The sequence below is a fragment of the Staurois parvus genome, unplaced genomic scaffold (assembly GCF_062004578.1).
Source record: "Staurois parvus isolate SC_StPar_1 unplaced genomic scaffold, SC_StPar_1.0 ptg000031l, whole genome shotgun sequence".
Classification (NCBI taxonomy): Eukaryota; Metazoa; Chordata; class Amphibia; order Anura; family Ranidae; genus Staurois; species Staurois parvus.
This window is the reverse complement of record NW_028317827.1, coordinates 9,654,136-9,676,768: the sequence shown is the minus strand read 5'-3', so window position 1 is coordinate 9,676,768 and position 22,633 is coordinate 9,654,136. Positions and strand designations below refer to the sequence as shown.

At 40.6% G+C, this 22,633-nt stretch overlaps 1 protein-coding gene across 1 annotated transcript in view; it reads left to right on the top strand.

Annotated features, from left to right (window-relative positions):
• Nucleotides 1-22,633, top strand: part of DPP4 (dipeptidyl peptidase 4) — a 156,327-nt gene extending 133,694 nt beyond the window's left edge. The window contains exons 22-27 of the mRNA XM_089660038.1: nt 143-197; nt 1,857-1,956; nt 4,870-4,934; nt 9,755-9,827; nt 16,664-16,737; nt 19,435-22,633. Coding sequence (XP_089516164.1) covers nt 143-197; nt 1,857-1,956; nt 4,870-4,934; nt 9,755-9,827; nt 16,664-16,737; nt 19,435-19,533 — 466 coding nt within the window. The 3' untranslated portion in view covers nt 19,534-22,633. The remainder of the gene's footprint in view (nt 1-142; nt 198-1,856; nt 1,957-4,869; nt 4,935-9,754; nt 9,828-16,663; nt 16,738-19,434) is intronic.

Here is a 22,633-nt window from a genome sequence, read left to right as displayed (position 1 = left end):
TTGCTTATCCAAGCCACTATCTCTTGTCCTTTCCTTAATAACAAGGTGTCCCTTAATGGGTTCCCCAACACAACAGGCAGCATCTGTACCTTTATAGTGTTCTGTTAGCCGTCAGTCTTTTTACCATGTGTTTCTCATTTAGGCACTTTGCATCCTTGGGGTATGTTGATGAAACAAGGATGGCTATTTGGGGATGGGTAAGTACTACATTACTTTTCTATTTTTATTCAACAGTTCATGTGATAATAAAATATTACTCAGCCGATTGTCAGAAATAAATACTGTGTATAAAATGCACATGTTATTGTGGCTCAATATTCATTAATATTCATTAAAGGAGAAATGTGGGGTTTACATATAAGCTCGATGCTACTGCATCTGTCTGATGCTGCAACTGTCCCCTGCTGGCTCTAAGCCTGGGAACTGAGTGATCACATGACTGCTGATCGCTTAGTTCTCAGTCAGCTCTGAGCAGAAAGCAGTTAATGTCAGTTACCTCTCTGTGCTCTGCCCCTCTAGCGCTCACGGGAGCACTGGACCATTAATGACATGCAATCTATAGATAGCTTCCTATCAGCAATCATCACAGGTGCACATGTTCTCATCCCAAGGGACCTGTACCTCATGGGGAACTGACAAGAACTTCCACCAGGGTGGTAATATTAGCAAGTTCAGGGGGTAACTCTGATAAAGTAAATTCAAACATTTTGCATATAGGTTTAGCAAATATAAATGAGAAAAAAGACCCATGGACATATTTTAGTTACTTAAAATACAATAAATTACCTGAAAAAGGTATCTATATCATGGGGTATTTGAGATATGATTTACCACCTCAGGAGGTGCTTGGTTAAACAGTGGCTTTTGTAAAGATCTTCATACTTTCAAATGTATTGAAACCCAAAGTCAAAATATAAAGTATTGTAGATTACCAGTACTTAGATGTGGTAGCTGCATTAGTTTTCCTTTTTCCCTTTATGTTCATCTAGTGATCCTGCAAATACTTTACTTTCCGTTTCTTTGTGTCTCCACTCATTTCTCCACTGTATCCATGGAGGAAGCAATGAGTGTCAAACAAGCTTCACTTCTAACATGTCTACTTTAGTTCATCTCAATTACATTGTGGATTGATGAGACTAGTAGTTTATCCAAAAAAAAAGATAGGGATGTTTTTGCTTTCTGTTCAGCTCACAGAACATTAAAAGGACATATAATTTCAGGCAAGATCAACAGGTATTTTCTGTATTTGCTGAAAACGCCCTTAGCCCCAAAAATTAAAATGAATGCAGCCACAACATCTAAGGACTGTAAGCTGCAATATATTAAAGTTTTTTTTATTTAGGTTTAGATATGCATTAAATCTGAGCTACAGGCAGGCAGCTAAATACACAGTTGAAATCGATGTTTGTGAGATGTTTTACCTTACCAAAAAATTTGTTAAGTCAACCAGTGTTGTGATCCAGTCTCCTCTGCTGGACAATATAGCCTGGACAAGTACTGTTTAAAAAGTATCTATAGCTTTGAAGACTGGGTAAGAGTTAAACTCCTGTGAGTTTTTTCCGCCATCATATGCTCCATTGGGAGGATTCCTTCACTTCTTATCTGTTAAAAAGTCTGTCCCCAATACAGAAAGTGAGGAGGAATCTCTCTAACTGAGCCTTCTAACGGATAGCAGTAAAACGGTTCTAACCTTTCCCTATTCAGTACAAAGCTAAAAAAAATGTTAGATACACTTTAATAGAATTAGCCATCAAACCATTGTTTAGAATCTTTCTCAACAACATGACAAATCGGATGATGATAATAGTAATAATAATAATCATCATTTTAAACTGTATGTATATGTGTCTTTTCAGTCCTATGGAGGTTATGTAACTTCTATGGTACTTGGCAGTGGAAGTGGTGTGTTTAAGTGTGGAATTGCAGTAGCCCCGGTCTCAAGCTGGTTTTATTATGGTATGTGACTCCAAGGTGCAGTATTTTATTAAAACAAAACTCAATTTTTTTAAGGGTATGTCTTCTCAAAACCAATATTCTTCTTTTGGACAAAAATTGGATAATTTGCTATTAAATTATTCAATTGGAGTATGGTGATAGAAAAGCTATACCATTCATAGTTGTTGATTTCTCTCCACTAATACACTTCTTGAAGCCTACATTAACTTTTAATTTAATTCACCTGAATACATTGTGCGTGTGCAAAGTCTCACTGTCTGTTTTCTTTTGAAAGCAGATACAACCTGAGTAGAAAAAACTGTCTCCTGAGAGCATGTTGCAGAAAAGATCAGCATGACAGACAGGGTGCTTGCAGCATATGTTACAAACACAATATCACAAGCATGAGACTGCAGGCTTGGCTGGCTCAAATCAAGTTTGGTTTCCACCCAGAGACTGGCCACATCAATCACCTTGCAGGTCGACAGACAGACAGGAATGCATCATAGCCAAAAGCAGGATGCTGGAATGAGACTAGCAACTGTGATGGATCAGGATCACTAGACGCTCTTGATACTTTGCTCTTTGTGTAGAAGCAGTAGTCTCTCTACAGAGGTCCTAAATCCCCCTCTGCTGTATCAGACCCAAAGCTGTGCAGTCAGCAAACTCAAGATCCTTACTGACTGGAGAGTTTTGCAGAGAGACCACTTTCACACAGAGAAAAAGGTTCTGCAGCATGCTTGTAGGGGACAGGCTTTTCTACTACTGTTGCTACTTTATAAAGCAGCTTTTAGTGCCATCAGAAGATGATAGTCTTCATCGATTCGTAACACAGGTCCCTTAATACATTCTATTGTGATTTGTTAATATCGACTGCGCAAGCCTTAAAGAAGGGGAGGCTTTTCCTCAAAAACGTTAGCTGTCTTTGATGCTCTTAACCAGGGGTCTCCAAACTTTTCAAACAACAGGCCAGTTTATGGTCCTTCAGACTTTACGGAGGCATGTGGGGGTAGAAAATGTCCCAATGTCATTGGGAGTAGACAATGCCTCAGGATTGATGGTCAGTGAGAGTCACAAAATTATCTAACGCCTATGGTCAGTAGGAGGAAGAATCCCATAATTGGTATTAGTGGAAGAAATAGTGCTCGATCATTGGTATTAGGGGTAGGAATTGTGTCCTACTGTTGTTGTCAACTAAAGGAATGGTGTCTCATTGTTAGTGTCAGTGGGAAAAAGAATGTCTTGTATCAATGGGAGGAATAGTGCTAGAGGAAGGAGAGGAGGAGCAGAGGAAGGCTACACTTGGACCACGGGCCACAGTTTGGAGAGCCCTGCTCTCATTAAATGTTTTAAAAGGTCCATTTAAGTGAGACCAGGCACTCCTTCAAGAATTTACCATCTGGCAAGCACCTTCTTTGTTGCTATCAGGAGGTAGAAGCCTAGGACCGGAACATAGTCCACCCACACTATATTTTATGGCATATACATTAGTTTTCACTTTTGCCGGTGCAGCGCTATCACACACACATCAAAGAAAAAAACCTGTAAGACTTTGAACACTTTTGTTTTGACATACCTGCAATGTAATTACTGTAGCTGATTTAAACTGAAGGTTCCTTTGGGCTTTAAAAACATGTCACACTTATTGATGGTCTTAGTTGTGGTTACCTTTAAAAAGCAAAGCTGGAAACGCAGGCAAGGATATCTTGGTACCAAAGCCCCATTTAAAAAAAAAAAGAAACAATATGCTGGTTTGTGATTTAAAACTGCGATGTCCATCAGATTTTGGGGGACTTGATCTTTTTATTTTAATGAAACCTCCTAGAACATTTATTAGTAGCTCACAGATTGCTCTCAGTTGTTACCAGTGATTGCTCCATAATTTCACAGTTTAACAATACTACTGACTGATTTAAAAAAATAGCAAGACCTTATGAGCAGATGGAATCACTTACTCATTCATGTCATATGTGTATGAAATTTAGGAGAGGACCCCATTCGTTGAAAAGCTGGTTTAAGGGTCCCAATAGACATTAGAGGGTTTTTGTACATACGGAACCTGTCTGCAGCACTAGAACTTAGAGAACATTTAATGCCCATTGTTTGGGGGAGAGTCCAGAATACCGAGAAACTGCTGGATCCTCCAAATGTGCAAAGAAGATGAAAGATTTACAAGTTTGTAAATTGTAATTTGCAGTGGGAGTTATAGATTAGACTTTGGAATGGGCTAAAATCCCACACACATTAGAATCTGATTTCAAGGTTCTCTGGATTTGATATTTAATCGTATAGGGGTATATTGGATCATTTAGCATTTTTTTCATCCTTTTCATTATCTGACATACTGCACTGTATACAATATGCTTCAGTTTATCAGGAAGTAAATAATGTATCAGGATTATTTTGGATTACAAAGTGTAATATGGAATTAGAATTAGTAAAGCACATGTAAACATGTAAATAGGACAGTACCTTCAGAATCTGTCCTATCAGCTGCTTAAAGCATACTCTTTCTTTCTACAAAAGGAAGCAACATGATCAAACTAAACAGTAATATATATTATGTATATGCAAATGTTGACTTTTTGTCAAAAGTCAGCAGCTAAGACTGGTCTCCATCTACATCCATGGGCATGGTCTGAGAGGGAATGGTCTGAGAGAGCTTGTGTCTGTCAGAGGACTAGTGAGGTGTCTTTGATATGCAAGCTGTATTTGATAGTGTGGCTTCACCTTCTCTATGCAGAATAGTTCTTATCTGGCAGCAGTTTGCTAAACATTGGCAAATCAAAGGGTTGTTTTTGTGACATCCAATACCTTGTTAAAGGTTGTCATTCATGATTATATTATATGCATGTATCTATCTACCTTTCTATGTGTTTCATATAGTATATATCTAGCCATATACAGTAATATATCACTTTCTATAAATTGCAGATTCTATTTATACAGAGAGATACATGAGCCTACCTACGTTAGAGGATAACCTGAGGAATTATGAGGTATGATATCTTATATTTTCAAACATTGAGTCTTATGGGTCCCTGGTGAAGTGACAGGTGGGTGTAAAGCTTTGGTGAATTGTGCTCTCCCTGTGGTTTACTGCAGAAGAATGAAGGTTTTTATCTGGGTGCCCTGGAGATCCTTTAAGCTCTAGGCTCCTGCCTATGTTGCCTTGTGGATGGTCTGGTCCTGATTAGGGTCAGTTCAGAACCCCTATTTAACAATAATCTGCCCTCGGCTGCCTTTGCTGTATTTGCCCTTATGACGTCTCTGCTTGCAAAAATTGTTATACCTCTTAAAAAATAGTTTCCAGGGTATATAAACTGTAATAATTAATGTTTCAAGCTTACATGGTCATAAAAGGTAGGAACAAGGGATAGTCTATCACATCTCTGAAATTTAGCTTCTCTGGACTAGTCTGTGAGACCTTTCCACTAATTCAGGCTTGGGCCATTAATACTAGAAAATGGAGTTCTCTTATTCTACATGACTTACATAGCGCCAATGGTTTGCTCAGCTTCTTTAAAAGTTTAATTTTACCCATCAGTTAGTTTTCAGGAATAGACACTGCAAAAAAGAATAAAAAAACAAAATAGTAGAACTGCTTACCATTATGTAAAAATGCATCTATTCCATAAATATCATCACCATTACATTTTCTGTTTCCAAAAAAAATTTCTTGTTATTTGTGTGTTACATTAATAAGTGAACTGTAGACAGGACTACACAAATATATTTTTTTCTGTGGTCGGTAAGTAGTGTGACTATTCTGTCCTGCCCCGTCTTTATATCCTGGATAGCTTGTTTCCTGTCACCGAACAAGCTAGCATATACTTGACAGTTACTGAAACAATACAATAATTTGCAGAATTTGGGTTCTTTACAACATCAAGTGATTTAAACCCTACAAATGTCATTAGTCATGTTTCCGAGACAAAAATTGGTATACCTCATTAAAAAAATGCTTCCAGGGTAATTAAACTCTAATTAAAATGTAATTTAAGCAGCTTCATGCTTACATGGTCATAAAAGGTAATAAGAAAAAGGGGCAGGCTATCACTTCTGACATATAGCTTCTGAACTAAAGTTCTTGAGACCTTCCCACCAGTTCAGGCTTAGACAAGTAACACTGTTAAATGGAGTTCCCCTTACATGTTTAATTTTCAGTAAGTTTTCAGGAATAAACACTGAAAAATGAAGACAAAACAGTATACATGCTTACCATTTTGTTGAAATTGAATCTATTCCTTGTTGTTTGTGTGTTACATTTATAAGTGAACTGTAGACCGAACCTTATGCACCCATTTTGTTTTCTGTGATCGATAAGTCATGTGACTGCTCTGTCCTGCCCCATCTTTCTGTCCTGGATGGCTAGTTGCCTGTCACTGAACAAGTTAGCATATACCTGACAGTTACTGAAACAATACTTTGTGGAATGTGGGTTCCTAACAGGGTCAAGAGAATAAGCCTTACAAATTATGTTAGTCAGTGGTGAGCCTGTTCCGGAAAAGACATAGTTATATAGTTAGTCTAGCTGAAAAAGACAAAAGTCCATCTAGTTCACCCATAAAAAAAGTTATAATCCTATATCTACAGTTGATTCAGAGAAAGGCAAAAAAAAAAAAAAACCCGAGAGAAAGAATTGTCCAATTTGCTAGTGCAAGGGAAAAAGTTCCTTCCTGATTCCCCAAGAGGAAATTGGATATTCCCTGGATCAACTTTACCTATAAATGTTAGTATCCAGTTATATTTTGTATATCTAGGAAAGAATCCAGGCCTTTTTTAAAGCCATCCACTGAGGTGGCCAGAACCAACTCTTGAGGGAGTCTATTCCACATTTTCACAGCTCTTACTGTGAAGACATCTTTCTGTATTTGCAAATTAAATCTCTTTTACTTCAGACGTAAAGAGTGCCCCCTTGTCCTCTGTGATGACCTCAGAGTGAATAACTCTACACTGAGTTCACTATATGAACCACTGAACCATGCTGATCATATCCCCCCTTAATCTCCTCTTCTCAAGAGATAATAAATTCATTGCCTCTAATCTTTCCTCATTGCTGATCTCCCCCATGCCTCGTATCAGTTTGGTTGCCCTTCTCTGTTCTTTCTCCAGTTCCCCAATGTTCTTTTTGTGAATTGGAGCCCAAAACTGAACTGAATATTCCAGATGAGGTCTTACTAATGATGTGTACCGGGGTAATATGATAGCTCTCTCTCTGGAGTCTATACCTCTGTTAATACAAGAGAGGATTTTGCTCACTTTAGAAACCGCAGCTTGGCATTGCATGCCATTATTAAGCTTGTGATCTACCAGAACTCCCAGATCCTTCTCCACCATTGATTCCCCCAGTTGTACCCCCCCCCCCCAGTATGTATGCTGCATGCATATTCTTAGCCCCCAAGTGCATAACTTTACATTTATCAACATTAAACCTCATTTTCCACATAGTTGCCCAATTAACCACTTGCCCTCCAGAGGATTTACACCCCCCCGACCAGGCCATTTTTTGTGTTACGGCGCTGTGTTACTTTAACGAACAATTGTGCGGTCATGCAATGCTACACCCAAATTAAGTTTACATCCATTTTTTCCCACAAATTGAGCTTTATTTTGATGTTATTTGATTGCTTTTTTTATTTTTTGCGATATAAAAAAAAACAACCAACAATTTTGAGAAAAAACTATATTTTTGACTTTTTGCTATTAAACATGTCCAGTAAAAAGATCAAATATTGTCATAAATTTAAGCCAAAATGTATTCTGCTACATGTCTTTGCTAAAAAAAAAATCCCAATACGTGTAAATTAATTGGTTTACATGAAAGTTATAGCGTTTACAAATGGCACTATATATACTGGGCTTTTTTTTACATTTTTACTAGTAATGGCGGCGATCAGCGACTGCAGTGGGCATTCTGACACTGGGGGAAACTGACTTGGTGTCACTGACATCTCCAGTGACACCGATACAGTGATCAGTGCTAATAAAAAGCACTGACACTGTACTTATGGCACTGGGCAGGAAGAGGTTAACATGTGGGACAATCAAAGGGTTAACTGTGTGCTGTTTTACTATAAGTTGTGTCTGTGTGCTTCACTGTAAGCACACTGCTGTGCATGGCTGTGCTGTGCACAGTCATGCAAAGCAGTGTGCTCGAGCTGACAGGGAGGATAACTGTTTTGTTTACAAACAGTTCTCCCCCCGTTGGAGATGCTCGGCAATCACCAGGCGCCGGCGAGGTGATTGTCAGCCGCAGCCCCCTACCTGGAAATGCAAAATCACGTATATATACATGATTTTGCACACCCGTGCTGCCCTGTAGCAGTATTTCTACTATAGGGCGGACGGGAAGCGGTTAATTAGTGCATTGCGGTTGGCTTGTAAGTTGAAGACATCCTGTAAGGACGTTATTCCACTGCTCAGCTTGGTGTCATCTGCAAAGACTAAAATGGTATTTTTAATCCAAGACCCTATATTGTTTATAAATCTATTAAAAAGTAAGGGTCCCAACACTGAACCTTGGGGTACACCACTGACAACCCTACACCATTCAGAGTATGAATCATTAACCGCTACTCTCTAATTACGTTTTTTTAGCCAGTTTTCCATCCATTTACATACTAATTTTTCCAAGCCTGTAGACTTTACCTTACACATTATGTGTGGGGAACTGTGTCAAACGCTTTTGCAAAATCCAAGTATACCACGTCCACCGCCACTCCTCTGTCCAAGCCTACCGCGTCCACCGCCACCCTCTGTCCAAGGTTTTGCTCACCTCCTCATAAAAAGAATCAGATTTGTTTGACAGCTTCTGTCTTTCATGAATCCATGCTGTCTGTTGCTACAAATATTCTTTTCAAGCAAATACTCATCTATTATTATTATTATTATTATTATACAGGATTTATATAGTGCCAAACGTTTGCTCAGCGCTTTACAATATAAGGGAGACAGTACAATTACAATACATTTCAGTACAGAAGGAATAGGAGGACCCTGCTCGTGAAGCTTACAATCTAAAGGGTCTTTGTGGTCTTTCATTAAACTCTCGTATCTTCCCAAATATAAACTAACAGGACTATAATTACTTGGTAAAGATTTTAATCCCTTTTTAAATATAGGCACCACATTGGCTTTATGCTAGTCCAGTGGTATTATGCCAGTCTTTAAAGAATCCCTTTACATTAGAAATGGCTTTGAAATGACAGAGCTCAATTCTTTAAGGATCCATGGGTGTATGCCATCTGGTCCAGGTGCTTTATTCACCTTTATTCTGTCTAAATATTTTTGGATCATGTCAATTGTGAGCCAATGTGGATCATCTGGAGCTGTGTCAATACCATGCCCATTATGGACAAGAGCTCTCCCATGCTCCTTTGTATACACAGAGCTGAAGAAGGTATTTTATAAATTTGCCTTCTCTTTGTCCCCAGTCACCCACTCTAAATTATTTTGTAAAGGGCCTACATGCTCGGACCTGACCTTTTTACTATTAATATATTTGAAGACGCCACATAGGTTTTATTTTTAGCCTTTTAAACTTGTTGCCCATGGGAATGTATTTTGCAGTGTGTTCACATACAGTCTTATTAAAGTTTAAAAAGTTTACATCTGACAAGGACAGGACCATCTTTAAAAATGACCAGAATTTTAGAGTTAAATGTTTTTTGGAGGAGCATTATGAGAAATGGTCCAAAAGTTCTTCTATCCAGTGGTATATTATAGTTATCTCCAGCTCCGTGAGAGATACAATTCAATTTGTTTTCCACTGGAAAGAATTTTTAATAGTTAAATCAAAACCTTTTTTTTTCTGCAGAGTTCGACGGTCATGGCTAAAGCAGCGCAGTTTAAGGACGTAGGATACCTCCTCATCCACGGCACAGCAGATGGTGAGTCTCCTCTAATTAGGTTTCTACTACCCATGACAGATTTCCAGCATCAAAACTGACAAAACAAAAACTTGATGGCCAAATGTTATATTGTGATGACCGAGACAGAACAACACTAATTGTCTACAAATGTAAATTATTAGTTGTGTAATTATATCATATGAATCTAAATCTGCTGCTACTGAAATTCTACCACATGTTCAATGTTAGCTATTTTTGCTAATGAAAATGATTTAAAACCACATCAAAGAGATTTGGGCATCTATGGTTAAAATACCTTTATGTTACCTAACCCCAACAGACTTAGGAGCTTCTTCCATAACGCCATGTTTCTGCACCCATAGGGTCAAATACACACAAGTGTGATGAAATCTTAACTTGCATATGTTTTTCTGAGGAGCATTAGTTTCAGTAGATATTTATTAAGCATTTGAGAATCCTTCTTAAATCCTGTAAGGCCCTAAAGCAACCTTCAGTGTCAATCCAGTGGTGAAAACTTAAAAGGTCAATGCAAGAGCTGTCTGTGGCTTTACATACACACTGTAGCCAGTCTTATGTAGCGCTACCTCCAAAGGAGTTGCTGGGTAATTTGGGCTTTCTGTTTTGCACCTCGGCTACAAGAGCAACACAGCCCCTCTGGTTGAATGAAAGTTACTGCAAGCACTTATAAGTAACATGGGTATAGATACCTTTAGCTCAGCTGTGAATTAGGCACAAGACCGTTTAGTAGTAAATGAACTCAATGTATTGGTATGGGTTAGAATAAATGGTGGCTTGAGCATAAATTAACACACAGAAGGTAGGTTCAGACACAGTCCACTAGACAGTATAATCACTATGCTAAGGTAACTTAGAATAGAGTTCTGTACCACTAGAGTGGGATTAAATCATGAATTGGCAAAGTCATCAATAAGCAGACCATATAAGCATTAACTGCGTTGTGAAGAACTATACTAAAACTACTCTACAGTTCACTCTAGGAGAATGGCTAAGATATGGTACAATGTTCCCTGAGAGATACCTCTTAGCATAAGCAATAGGTGAAGGCCTCTGTGTAGCAGCTGAAAAAGGACAGTCTTTAGGTCTAACCCCTTCTGCTGGCTAAAGTTGGGGGCCAATTATACAGTTGGTGCACATAAAAATAGTCCCGATCAAGCCTGCAGGCAGCAGTAAGGCTACTAGATGGCTGTATGTTCAGTCTCTCTGTCAACAGATAGTAAATCCCCACATCAGCAGCTTACCAGTCCCAGCAAAATTGCCTCTCACCATCTGTTCACACATAGTGATTAGTCCATTCTGTGCTCTGCATCCAGGCAACCCTAGCTGTCGGCACCCCGAACTCAGTGCCCTGGATCTCTCAGGCCTTCAATATGTAGCAGTAATGATGCACACTGGACAGTGTTGTGCACTACCCAATGGCAAGAGAAAGCTGTATCCTGTACAGCTTGAGAAAAATCAGCTCTTTCACCTCCTCCTGGTAATCTCCCTCTGGGAAAAGCTCTTGATTACAGTAGAGGCTCTCTTCTCTGGACTACAGTTCCCACAGTGCAGTGCTGCCTGACTCTACTTAACTCTTCCTGCTCAGCAGCTCCCTCTTCTTGCTCATATAGCTGTTAACCAGTTCAGCACAACAGGGCAGCAGCTACAAAGAGCAGCTGCAGCTAGTGTTTCCCTCACTTTCACTAGCTGAAGGGTGCTTTAAAGCTACACTTCATTTATATCTGACAATTAAAGTGTACTTATAGCTCCATTTTCTTGTTTTGGACAGCATAGTGAGGGGATAGAACCCCTGTCAGGTTTTTACTGCTGCCTGGATTCCTTTTGAGAGTGGTCAGCAGGGCTGAAAATCTGTAACAAAGACACTAAAAGGTGCAGCAAAATCTACAATTTTGATTTGTCACTAGTGATGATGATGGGTTTTGTTTGAATCCAAGTTCATCCAAACCTTAATGTTATCTGCTCTTGCCCATCAAACCCACTTTGGACTGAACCTAAGCTCATCCATGGTTGTCACCACAGCAACAGTAAGAAGGAAATTGTCCAAGAGGGCGCTTGTTCTGGTGAAAACTTTCGAACAGTCCACTTTACTTCCATATATATTGGTAATCTTTTGATCTGTGAACACCTTTTCTTTAAACCTTTATTATTCAAATATTTCCAAACACACTCCCTCTAGTCTCCTTGCTGTATCAGATTGTCAGTACTGAGACAGTTCTCACAACCAACAATCAGATTAAAACCTGCAAGTTTGAGTCTGATTGATCAAACATTAAAGAAGAATTATCACCACAAGAGAAAAAAAAACTTTTTAAATCCTCCAGGAGTCCATGTGAACATAGTGCTTGTCTCCATTAAAATATGAACAATGAAAGGTAAATTAAATACTGTAAATGTTTCTTTCTGTCATTGCTGGCAGTAGCTCCACAACCCCCCAAGCCTATAAATATGGCCTTTCTAATCTGGAGATTACAACCAGCAGAGAGTAGAAACTGTCTATCAAACAACACAGCTCAGCAACCCTTCCAGGAATTTGGATGGGGGAATCACCTGGGGGAATTAACAAATTTTGTTTTCGTCTGTTGATCTTCTTTAATCACAAAGGGGCTAGGTTACACTTCCAAAGCTTCAGGAAAAATTTAATTCATCAAGATGCTTTCCACCTTAAGCACTGCTTCCAGATTGTGCAGATCTTTGTGTGTAGTAACATTTATAATACCACAAGTGTCTTTCAGAGTTATTAACATAAGTAGACACTTATAACTGAGAGAAATTAGGGAAGATTACACCAGATTATTTCACCAATTTCCTAATTATTTATGTGGATTGTTCATGTATCACAGTATTTTTGCTTTATTTTTTTTAAATCGTTTTCACTATAGTTTTCATAGTTCTGAAGGTTTATAGTTCAGTAATATTTGGGCAGCACAGTGGCTAAACGGTTAGCACTTCCACCTGGCATTACTAGGGTTGTTGGTTCAAATCCCAACCACAGCACCACCTGCCTGGAGTTGTCACGTTCTCCCTGTGCCTGCGTGGGTTTCCTCTGGGTACTCTGGTGTCCTCCCACATTCCAAAGACATGCTAGTAGGTGCATTGGCTCCTGTCTAAATTGGCTTCAGTATGTGTGTGTATGTATGTAAGTTAGGGGCCTTAGATTGTATGCTCCTTGAGGGATAGGGACTGATGTGAATGTACTATATACAGTTGTGTTCAAAATAATAGCAGTGTGTTGAAAAAAGTGAATAAAGCTCAAAATCCTTCTAATAGCTTTTATTTCCATACACACAAATGCATTGGGAACACTACACATTCTATTCCAAATCAAAACATGAAGAAAAATATATCAAATTTGTGTTGTTCCTCTAAAAAAATTGAAGAAAAGTGAATATTAGACTGTTCAAAAAAATAGCAGTGTTTGTATTCTTCTTTACAAACTCAAACATTCACTATATAAACTGAAAAATGTTTGAAGATTTTGCTTTCCTTTGAATCACTTACCGTATTTTTCGCTCCATAAGACGCACCTGACCATAAGACGCACCTAGGTTTTAGAGGCAGAAAACAGGAAAAAAAAATTCTGAACTAATGGACTGCAGACATAGTACAGGAGATGACCAGAGACTGCGGACACAGTACAGGAGATGACCAGAGACTGCGGACACAGTACAGGAGATGACCAGAGACTGCGGACATAGTACAGGAGATGACCAGAGACTGCGGACACAGTACAGGAGATGACCAGAGACTGCGGACACTGTACAGGAGATGACCAGAGACTGCGTACATAGTACAGGAGATGACCAGAGACTGCGGACACAGTACAGGGATGACCAGAGACTGCGGACACAGTTCAGGAGATGACCAGAGACTGCGGACACTGTACAGGAGATGACCAGAGACTGCGTACATAGTACAGGAGATGACCAGAGACTGCGGACACAGTACAGGGATGACCAGAGACTGCGGACACAGTTCAGGAGATGACCAGAGACTGCGGACACTGTACAGGAGATGACCAGAGACTGCGTACATAGTACAGGAGATGACCAGAGACTGCGGACACAGTACAGGGATGACCAGAGACTGCGGCCACAGTACAGGAGATGACCAGAGACTGCGGACACAGTGCAGGAGATGACCAGAGACTGCGGACACAGTACAGGGATGACCAGAGACTGCGGACACAGTACAGGAGATGACCAGAGACCGCGGACACAGTACAGGAGATGACCAGAGACTGCGGACATAGTACAAGAGATAACCAGATACTGCGGACAGAGTACAGGAGATGACCAGAGACCACGGACATAGTACAGGAGATGACCAGAGACCGCAGACACAGTACAGGAGATGACCAGAGACTGCAGACACAGTACAGGAGATGACCAGAGACTGCGGACACAGTGCAGGAGATGACCAGAGACTGCGGACACAGTACAGGGATGACCAGAGACTGCGGACACAGTACAGGGGATGACCAGAGACTGCGGACACAGTGCAGGAGATGACCAGAGACTGCGGACACAGTACAGGGATGACCAGAGACTGCGGACACAGTGCAGGGGATGACCAGAGACTGCGGACACAGTACAGGGATGACCAGAGACTGCGGACACAGTACAGGGATGACCAGAGACTGCGGACAGCACAGGGATGACCAGAGACTGCGGACAGCACAGGGATGACCAGAGACTGCGGACAGCACAGGGATGACCAGAGACTGTGGATAGTACGGGGGATGACTGCTGACCTTTGGGGAGGGGGGGGAGCGGGTACCTGAATTTGACAGATACCCGCTCCCACTTCCGCGGAGTTGTTCTTTCATCTTACCTGTTCCTCTATCCAGCCGTGCGCTGTCTTCCCGGCTTCTGTAATGGCGCTCGGCATGACAACCGGGTGCCCAGTGCGCATGAGCGAGAAGCACTTGCGCTTTGTGATTGGTCCGGCGGCTTCTGGGATCTGTCATGTGTCCCAGGTGCCGCCTTACCATTCACAAAAAGCACCGCTTCCTGCGCATGCGCACTTGGCACCCGGCTGTCATGCCCACACTACAGAAACCGGGAAGACCGCGCCGCTGGATAGAGGAACGGGTAAGATGAAAGAACAACTCCACGGAAGTGGGAGCGGGTATCTGTCAAATTCAGGTACCCGCTCCCCCCCTCCCCAAAGGTCAGCAGTCATCTCTATAAGGTCCCGCTGTAGAGCTGAGCGGCCGGCCCGGTATTCTGACACGGCGGCAGTGGAAATACCGGACCGGCCGCTCCATATTCGCTCCATAAGACGCACTGACATTTTCTCCCCTTTTTTTTGGGGAAAAAAGTGCGTCTTATGGTGCGAAAAATACGGTAATATTTAGTTGTATAAGCACTGTTTCTGAGAACTGCTGTACATTTGTGTTGCATGGAGTCAACCAACTTCTGGCACCTGTGAACAGGTATTCCAGCCCAGGATGATTGGACTACATTCCACAGTTCTTCTCTATTTCTTGGTTTTGCCTCAGAAACTGCATTTTTGATGTCACCCCACAAGTTTTCTATTGGATTAAGATCCGGGGATTGGGCTGGCCACTCCATAACGTCAATCTTGTTGGTCTGGAACCAAGATGTTGCACGTTTACTGGTGTGTTTGGGGTCGTTGTCTTGTTGGAACACCCATTTCAAGGGCATTTCCTCTTCAGCATAAGGCAGCATGACCTCTTCAAGTATTCTAATGTATTCAGACTGATTCATGATCCCTGGCATGCGATAAATAGGCCCAACACCGTAGTATGAGAAACATCCCCATATCATGATGCTTGCGCAACCATGCTTCACTGTCTTCAAAGTGTACTGTGGCTTGAATTCAGTGTTTGGGGGTCGTCTGACAAACTGTCTCCGGCCACTAGACCCAAAAAGAACAATCTTACATTCATCAGTCCACAAAATGTTGCGCCATTTCTCTTTAGGCCAGTCAATGTGCTCTTTGGCAAATTGTAACCTCTTCAGCGCATGTCTTTTTTTTCAACAGTGGGACTTTGCGGGGGCTTCTTGCAGATATCTTGGTTTCACATAGGCGTCTTCTAATTGTAACAGTACTCACAGGGAACTTTAGACCTTTCATCTTCCTGGAGCTGATTGTTGGCTGAGTCCTTGCCATTTTGGCTATTCTTTATCCTTTCGAATGGTAGTTTTTCTCTTTCTTCCATGTCTTTCAGGTTTTGGTTTCCATTTTAAAGCATTTGCGATCATTTTAGCTGAGCAGCCTATCATTTTCTGCACTTCTTTATATGTTTTCCCCTCTCCAATCAACTTTTTAATCAAGGTACGCTGTTCTTCTGAACAATGTCTGGAACGACCCATTTTCCTCAGAATTTCAGAGAGAAATGCACTGTAACCAGCATGTACAACATTTGCTACCTTCCTTCCTTAAATAAGGGCAATAATTGCCACCTGTTTTTCAAAGAATGAATGACCTCACTAATAAAACTCCACACTGCTATTATTTTGAACATGCCCCTTTCAATTAGTGATTCAATTACACAGAATCAGCAGCATGCATGTTATGACTGTTGGGTCTGTTGGATTTCTATTACTCTACTACACCTGCTAGTAAATTATTTACCATGTAGAAATATCATTTCTACCAAAAACAGTGATTGATCCGGTTAGTGATGTCTGACTGCTATTATTTTGAACACAACTGTATATGTAAAGCGCAGTGTAAATTGATGGCGCTATATAAGTACCTGTAATAATATAATAATAGGTTCTATCACTGGAAAATATTACTTCAAATACTTTGGTTGCTGACAAAACCATGATGCAATCGGTTTACTGACTTTTTTGTTTCTTTTACAGATAATGTGCACTTCCAGCAAGCAGCCCAAATCTCCAAGGCACTTGTAGATGCCGGAGTAGACTTTGAATCCATGGTAAATTTTATATTTTTTATAAAGTGCTCTAAACACTTATCTTTAAGGGCCCATTTTCATCTGTGTTTTTTAACTTTTACACTTTAATGTATTTAGGTGTGTGCAGTAGATTGACATTGTTTTCATTGTGCTAGTTCACACTTATGCAGTGCATTGGCATACACTGGCCAAAAAAGTCACATTTTGTTATAAGGGCTTTGGATAAAAAAGGTAATGCGTCATCAAGTGCAGTGCATGAAAAATGCACCTCAAAAATGCGCTGCGATTCTAATACACTGCTCAAAAAAATGAAAGGAACACTTTTTAATCAGAGTTTAGCATCAAGTCAGTTTAAACTCCTGGGATATTGATCTTGTCAGTTAAGTAGCAGAGGGGTTTGTTAATCAGTTCCAGCTGCTTTGGTGTTAATGAAATTAACAGGTGCACTAAATGGGAAACAATGAGATGATCCCCAAAACAGGATTGGTTTTACAGGTGAAGGCCACTGACATTTTTTTCCCTGCTCATCTTTTCTGTTTTTCACTAGTTTTGTATTTGGCTGTGGTCAGTGTCACTATTGATAGCATGAGGCTATACTTGGACCCTAAGAGGTTGCACAGGCAGTCCAACTCCTCCAGGATGGCACATCAATATGTGCCATTGCCAGAAGTTTGCTGTGTCTCCCAGCACAGTCTCAAGAGCATGGAGAAGATTACAGGAGACAGGCAGTTACTCTAGGAGAGCTGGACAGGGCCGTAGAAGATCCTTAACCCATCAGCAGGACTGGTATCTGCTCCTTTGTGCAAGGAGGAACAGGATGAGCACTGCCAGAGCCCTACAAAATGACCTCCAGCAGGCCACTGGTGTGAATGTCTCTGACCAAACAATCAGAAACAGACTTCATTAGGGCGGACTGAGGGCCCGATGTCCTCTAGTGGGCTCTGTGCTCACTGCCCCGTACCATAGAGCTCAATTGGCGTTTCCCATTGAACACCAGAATTGGCAGGTCCACCACTGGTGCCCTGTACTTTTCACAGATGAGAGCAGGTTCACCCTGAGCACATGTGACAGATATGAAAGGGTCTGGAGAAGCCATGGAGAATGTTATGCTGCCTATAACATCGGTCAGCATGACTGTTTTGGTGGTGGGTCAGTGATGGTCTGGGGAGGCATATCCATGGAGGGACGCACAGACCTCTACAGGCTAGACAATGGCACCTTAACTGCCATTAGGTATCAGGATGAAATCCTTGGACACATTGTCAGACCCTACACTAGTGCAGTTGGTCCTGGGTTCCTCCTGTTATACAACAGTGCCCGTCCTCATGTGGCAAGAGTATGCAGGCAGTTCCTGGAGGATGAAGGAATTGATACCATTGAATAGCCCTCATGCTTGCCTAACCTAAATCCAATAGAACATCTCTGGATCATGTTTTGGTTCATCTGACTCCGCCAGGTTGCACCTGAGACTCTCCAGGAGCTCAGTGATGCCCTGGTCCAGATCTGAAAGGAAATACCCCAGGACACCATCCATCGTGTCATTAGCAGCATGCCCCAACATTGTCAGGTATGCATACAAGCACGTGGGGACCATACAAATAACTGAGCACCATTTTGAGTTGCTGCAATGAAATTTCAGCAAAATGGACTAGCCTGCTGCATCATTTGTTCACTTTGATTTTCAGAGTGTCTTTGAATTCAGTCCTCTGTAAGTTGATGATCTTAATTTCCATCCATGACAGGGCATCCTTACATTCCTAACACATTATCCAGTCCATATCAGTGTAGATATCCAGCATGATATTTGTGCCCATTAAGATCTAATGTATTTTCAAAGTGTTCCTTTAATTTTTTTGAGCAGTGTGAATCCATCCTAAAGGCAATCTCTCTGGAGAATGCATCAGAATTTTATTGCTGGGGAACAACTACTGCCTCAAAACATTTCATTGTGATTGGATTAAGGTGCCAAGTTACCTGTATGGTTATAAATGCTGAGATATGTCCTTCACACTCAGATTTGAAGAAGCTACTTGTACATGCAGAGAACCTTATTCAACATCATAGAAATCCAGCTGCATATTCGTTACCAGGCAAGGTGGTGACACAGGCAGAATGATAGACTCTGAAAGTGGTGCCACAATTTTCACAATTTAAGAATCACAGATAAAACCAAAGGCTGACTTTTTACTTTTAATTTTTGTAAATGTAAAGCCACACTCTTTATCCAACCAGTTATTCTACACAGTCTAAAGTTCTTGGATACCTGTCCATTATATGTATGTTAGCTTGTTGGGCTTGTTGAATATTCCATTCCAAGACATGGGCAATAAAATGGAGTTGCCCCCCCCCCCCCCTCTCCCTTTCCCTGGAATCTACTACTGCCTCCATTCTTTTGGATAGGTATTTCATAAGATCTTGAGGAGTGCCTGTAGGAAGTTGTGCCCAGTCAGCCTAAAGAGCATTTGTAGGGTCAGGTACTGAAGCTGGATAAGAAGACCTAGCTCACAATCCAGTTTATGTTCCAGTTTATGCCAAAGGTGTTCAGCAAAACTGAAGTCAGGGTCCTGTGCAGGCTACTTGAGTTCCTTAACACCTAACTTCTCAAACCATGCCCTTATCATTCTGGCTTTGTGCCCCTGAACTCAAAATTGAAAGGAGTGTCCGCACACATGATTCCACATAGTGTATTATTGTTAATCTCTCTTTTTTTTTTTTTAGTGGTATACAGACAAAGACCACGGGATAAGTGGCTTGGCACACAGACACATCTACACCCATATGAGTCATTATCTGAAGCAATGCTTTAATCTGCAGTAATCAAAGACAATCTTCCACTTTGTGCCATGGTTGACCGATACACTGTGATGACTAAAAGGAAGCCATTTTGAATCCTTAGGACAACCAAAGAATCACCATACAAAGCAAATGACTTGGAAAACTACTGTAAGAATTAATAAATAAATGAGCAACACAGTGAAATAGACATGCTTTTGGTCATGATTGAAAGTGTGGATGATATAGATGAAAATATCTCACCCACTAATTTTATATTATATTGCTAATTAGGAGAGCGAGCTATTTATATATGAATGTCAAATGTGTATTGTGTTTGCTATTAACCAAATTAGGAAGTGTAGTCTTCTGTTCTGGATAAAGGATTTTGTATACTGGAGAATATGGACTATAAGGATATAAGGAGTGTTCCCATCAATACTATTCCAATGAGAAAAAAAATATTACAACTGTGAATAGCTTGACAAGGAAAACTACAAAAAGTAAACAAATACCTTTTATTATCTGTCAAATTCCAGCAAACACTTTTTTTTGTTTAGAACCTTTATCAGAAATTTATTGCTGTCTTTGCCTCTGCTGAGGAGACTTCCCCTCATTTCCTGTCTTGGTGACAGGTGTCCATGTGAAAGAAAGAGAGGAAAACCCTTCAATAAGCTACAAGAATTATTTTACTCAGAGTGGGAAGGGAATAGAGCCTCTATTAGGCTTGTTTTGACTTCTGCGGCCCCGCTATTTGACTTCTTGTCCAAAAAGCACCTCCAGGAATGGATATGAGGGGTAGACAGACACAGATGCTTCTGGATGTATTGGAAGCTGAAGATTTACCAACCACTGTACTCATGAAGACAATGAAAATCAGTGGCATAGGTGGGAGAGAGTGTATTCACATTCATATTTAAACAGGTAACAGAGTCATTCTGTCACCCCCTTCCCCCCAGCACTTCCCAAAGTTTTACACTCACCTGTCTAATCTTCTGTAAAATTGCACATTGTGCAGCCTATGAGGAGTCAAATGGCTGCCACTGAAAACTGTTCAACCAGGCCTTTGCTTCTTCTTTGCACACGCAGAAAAATATCATTCATACCTATGGAGAGGCCATCTATCGTTGTGACGCATAATAGATGGCTTCTCAATAGGGATAAATAGAAGGGATGGACCAGGTGAACAGCTTGCAGGGGTGACTGTGCATCTCTCTGTGGGGTGCACAGTGTGAATCTCACGGGTGCGTGGACAGGTCAGTATAAAACTTTGGGTGTGGGAGTACTTAAAGGGTAATTAGACCAAAGAAGTTCTTTAAAGTGTTACTAAGCCCAGAACAGTAAAATCAGTGGTTTGCAGTAAAGCATGCTTGACATACTCACTGTGGAACCCAAGGGGTTATTCCTCTGCATTGTGTAAAAATGCTGTTTGATCCTGACTTCTCTGATCCACCCTTCTTCCAGTGTCCCCTTCATATCTCCTGATAAGACATATCATGTGGAGAGACTCTGCACATGCTCAGTTTGGTGTGTATTAGGTTTTTTTTTTTTCTTGAGAGAGTGCATGTGATCAGCACAAGGCCAATCAGCACTATCCAGACAGACTTCAGAGGTTCTGCATCCTTCTAGAGCAGAAAGAAAACTCCTTCTACAAGCTTTAACCAGTGCTCTGCTGGACACTGATAGAAGCAACAAGACTGATATATACTGCTGATGAGTAAAGGTATTTAGCAGTTTATATTTACTAAAATAATTGCATTTCCATGTTATGTGTACTGTGGAAGACAAGATAGAGTGAATGCAGGGTGGAAACTTGACACTTGAACCTTCTTCACAGATTAAGACAAATATATAAAACTTATGATAATTTTGAGTTTTTTATCAGATTGTAGCACTCCATTTTAGTCACCACTGGACAGAACCAAGCTTCTTTCCTAGTTTGCAAATTTTCAACAGCATGAAATAATTTTGGGTTTTTTTCCACTTCTATTTCCATCATCATTTTCACACACTCTCCATTCACTAAAAAAGAATATTGGGCAAAACGTTTTTGGCCATACTTCTCTTGAGGATCACAAGACTGCACATACTTGCTGGGCGGTTGTGACCCACGGGAAGCTGAGGGTGGGTTTTTTCCCACTCTCAGCTGATGTAGTAGAGCTGCCCCAAGCTTTGGGAAGATCCCAACAAAATTATCAGAATCCACCAGGTTCCCTGATTGACAGCTGCCTCTGCCTCTGCCTCTGCGTGTGGCCCACTGTCTTGCCTGGGGCTTCAGTGAGCACAGCAGAAGCAGAACAGAGAGTGGTGACTGACACTCCACTCTGTGCAGATCGAGTACTGAGTGATCAGCAGTCACATAATCGCTCTTGGTCTTAGAGTTGACACGGGACGGCTGCAACATCACATTGATGCTGCAGCATAGAGGTGGGTATGAATGCTTATTTTTTTAAACACACCAAACTTCTTTGAACACATATTCAAATTCTTACCAGTTCTATGATACATGTGCCAACATTCCCATAGACCTTCTAAGTAATGTCCTTGCAATGTTTGTTTTTTAGCAAGTAATGCAGATTTTGCTCTTAGCAATTACTGTCTGATTTTTGTACTACAAAAACTGATGGGTATATATAAATGTAATAGATGAGCAAACGTATTCAGGAATTTGGCAGATTTTGCCAATTTTCTAATTTTGTTTGCTAGAGGCTGATCCCAAGTCAAATTCAGGTATTTACACTAGTTACATTTAAAAAAATGCAATGTTTTAAAAATAAATACCAAGCTTCATTCGTTTCTGTCTTCTACATCTGTCTGGAGTTCACATTTAATCAATGTACAGTGATTTCTGCTATTTAGAAAAATCTTGGAATATATGAATCTTGATTGCCTGTATTTATGATTTGCATTATTATCCATAGACAAGTCTGTATGTAGAACATTTGTTATTTGCAGAAAATGATCAGATTTGCTGAATTGGCTTGTGCTTATTGTAATATGTTGGAAACAGAAGTTTCATGAGATGTATTTTTTCTGAAATATATAGTATGTGAGTAGATGATTCTAAATATGTTTACAACACATTCATAATATGTCCTTTCTGTAAATTCTACTGTGAAATAAAACAATAAAGATGTGGCCTGTG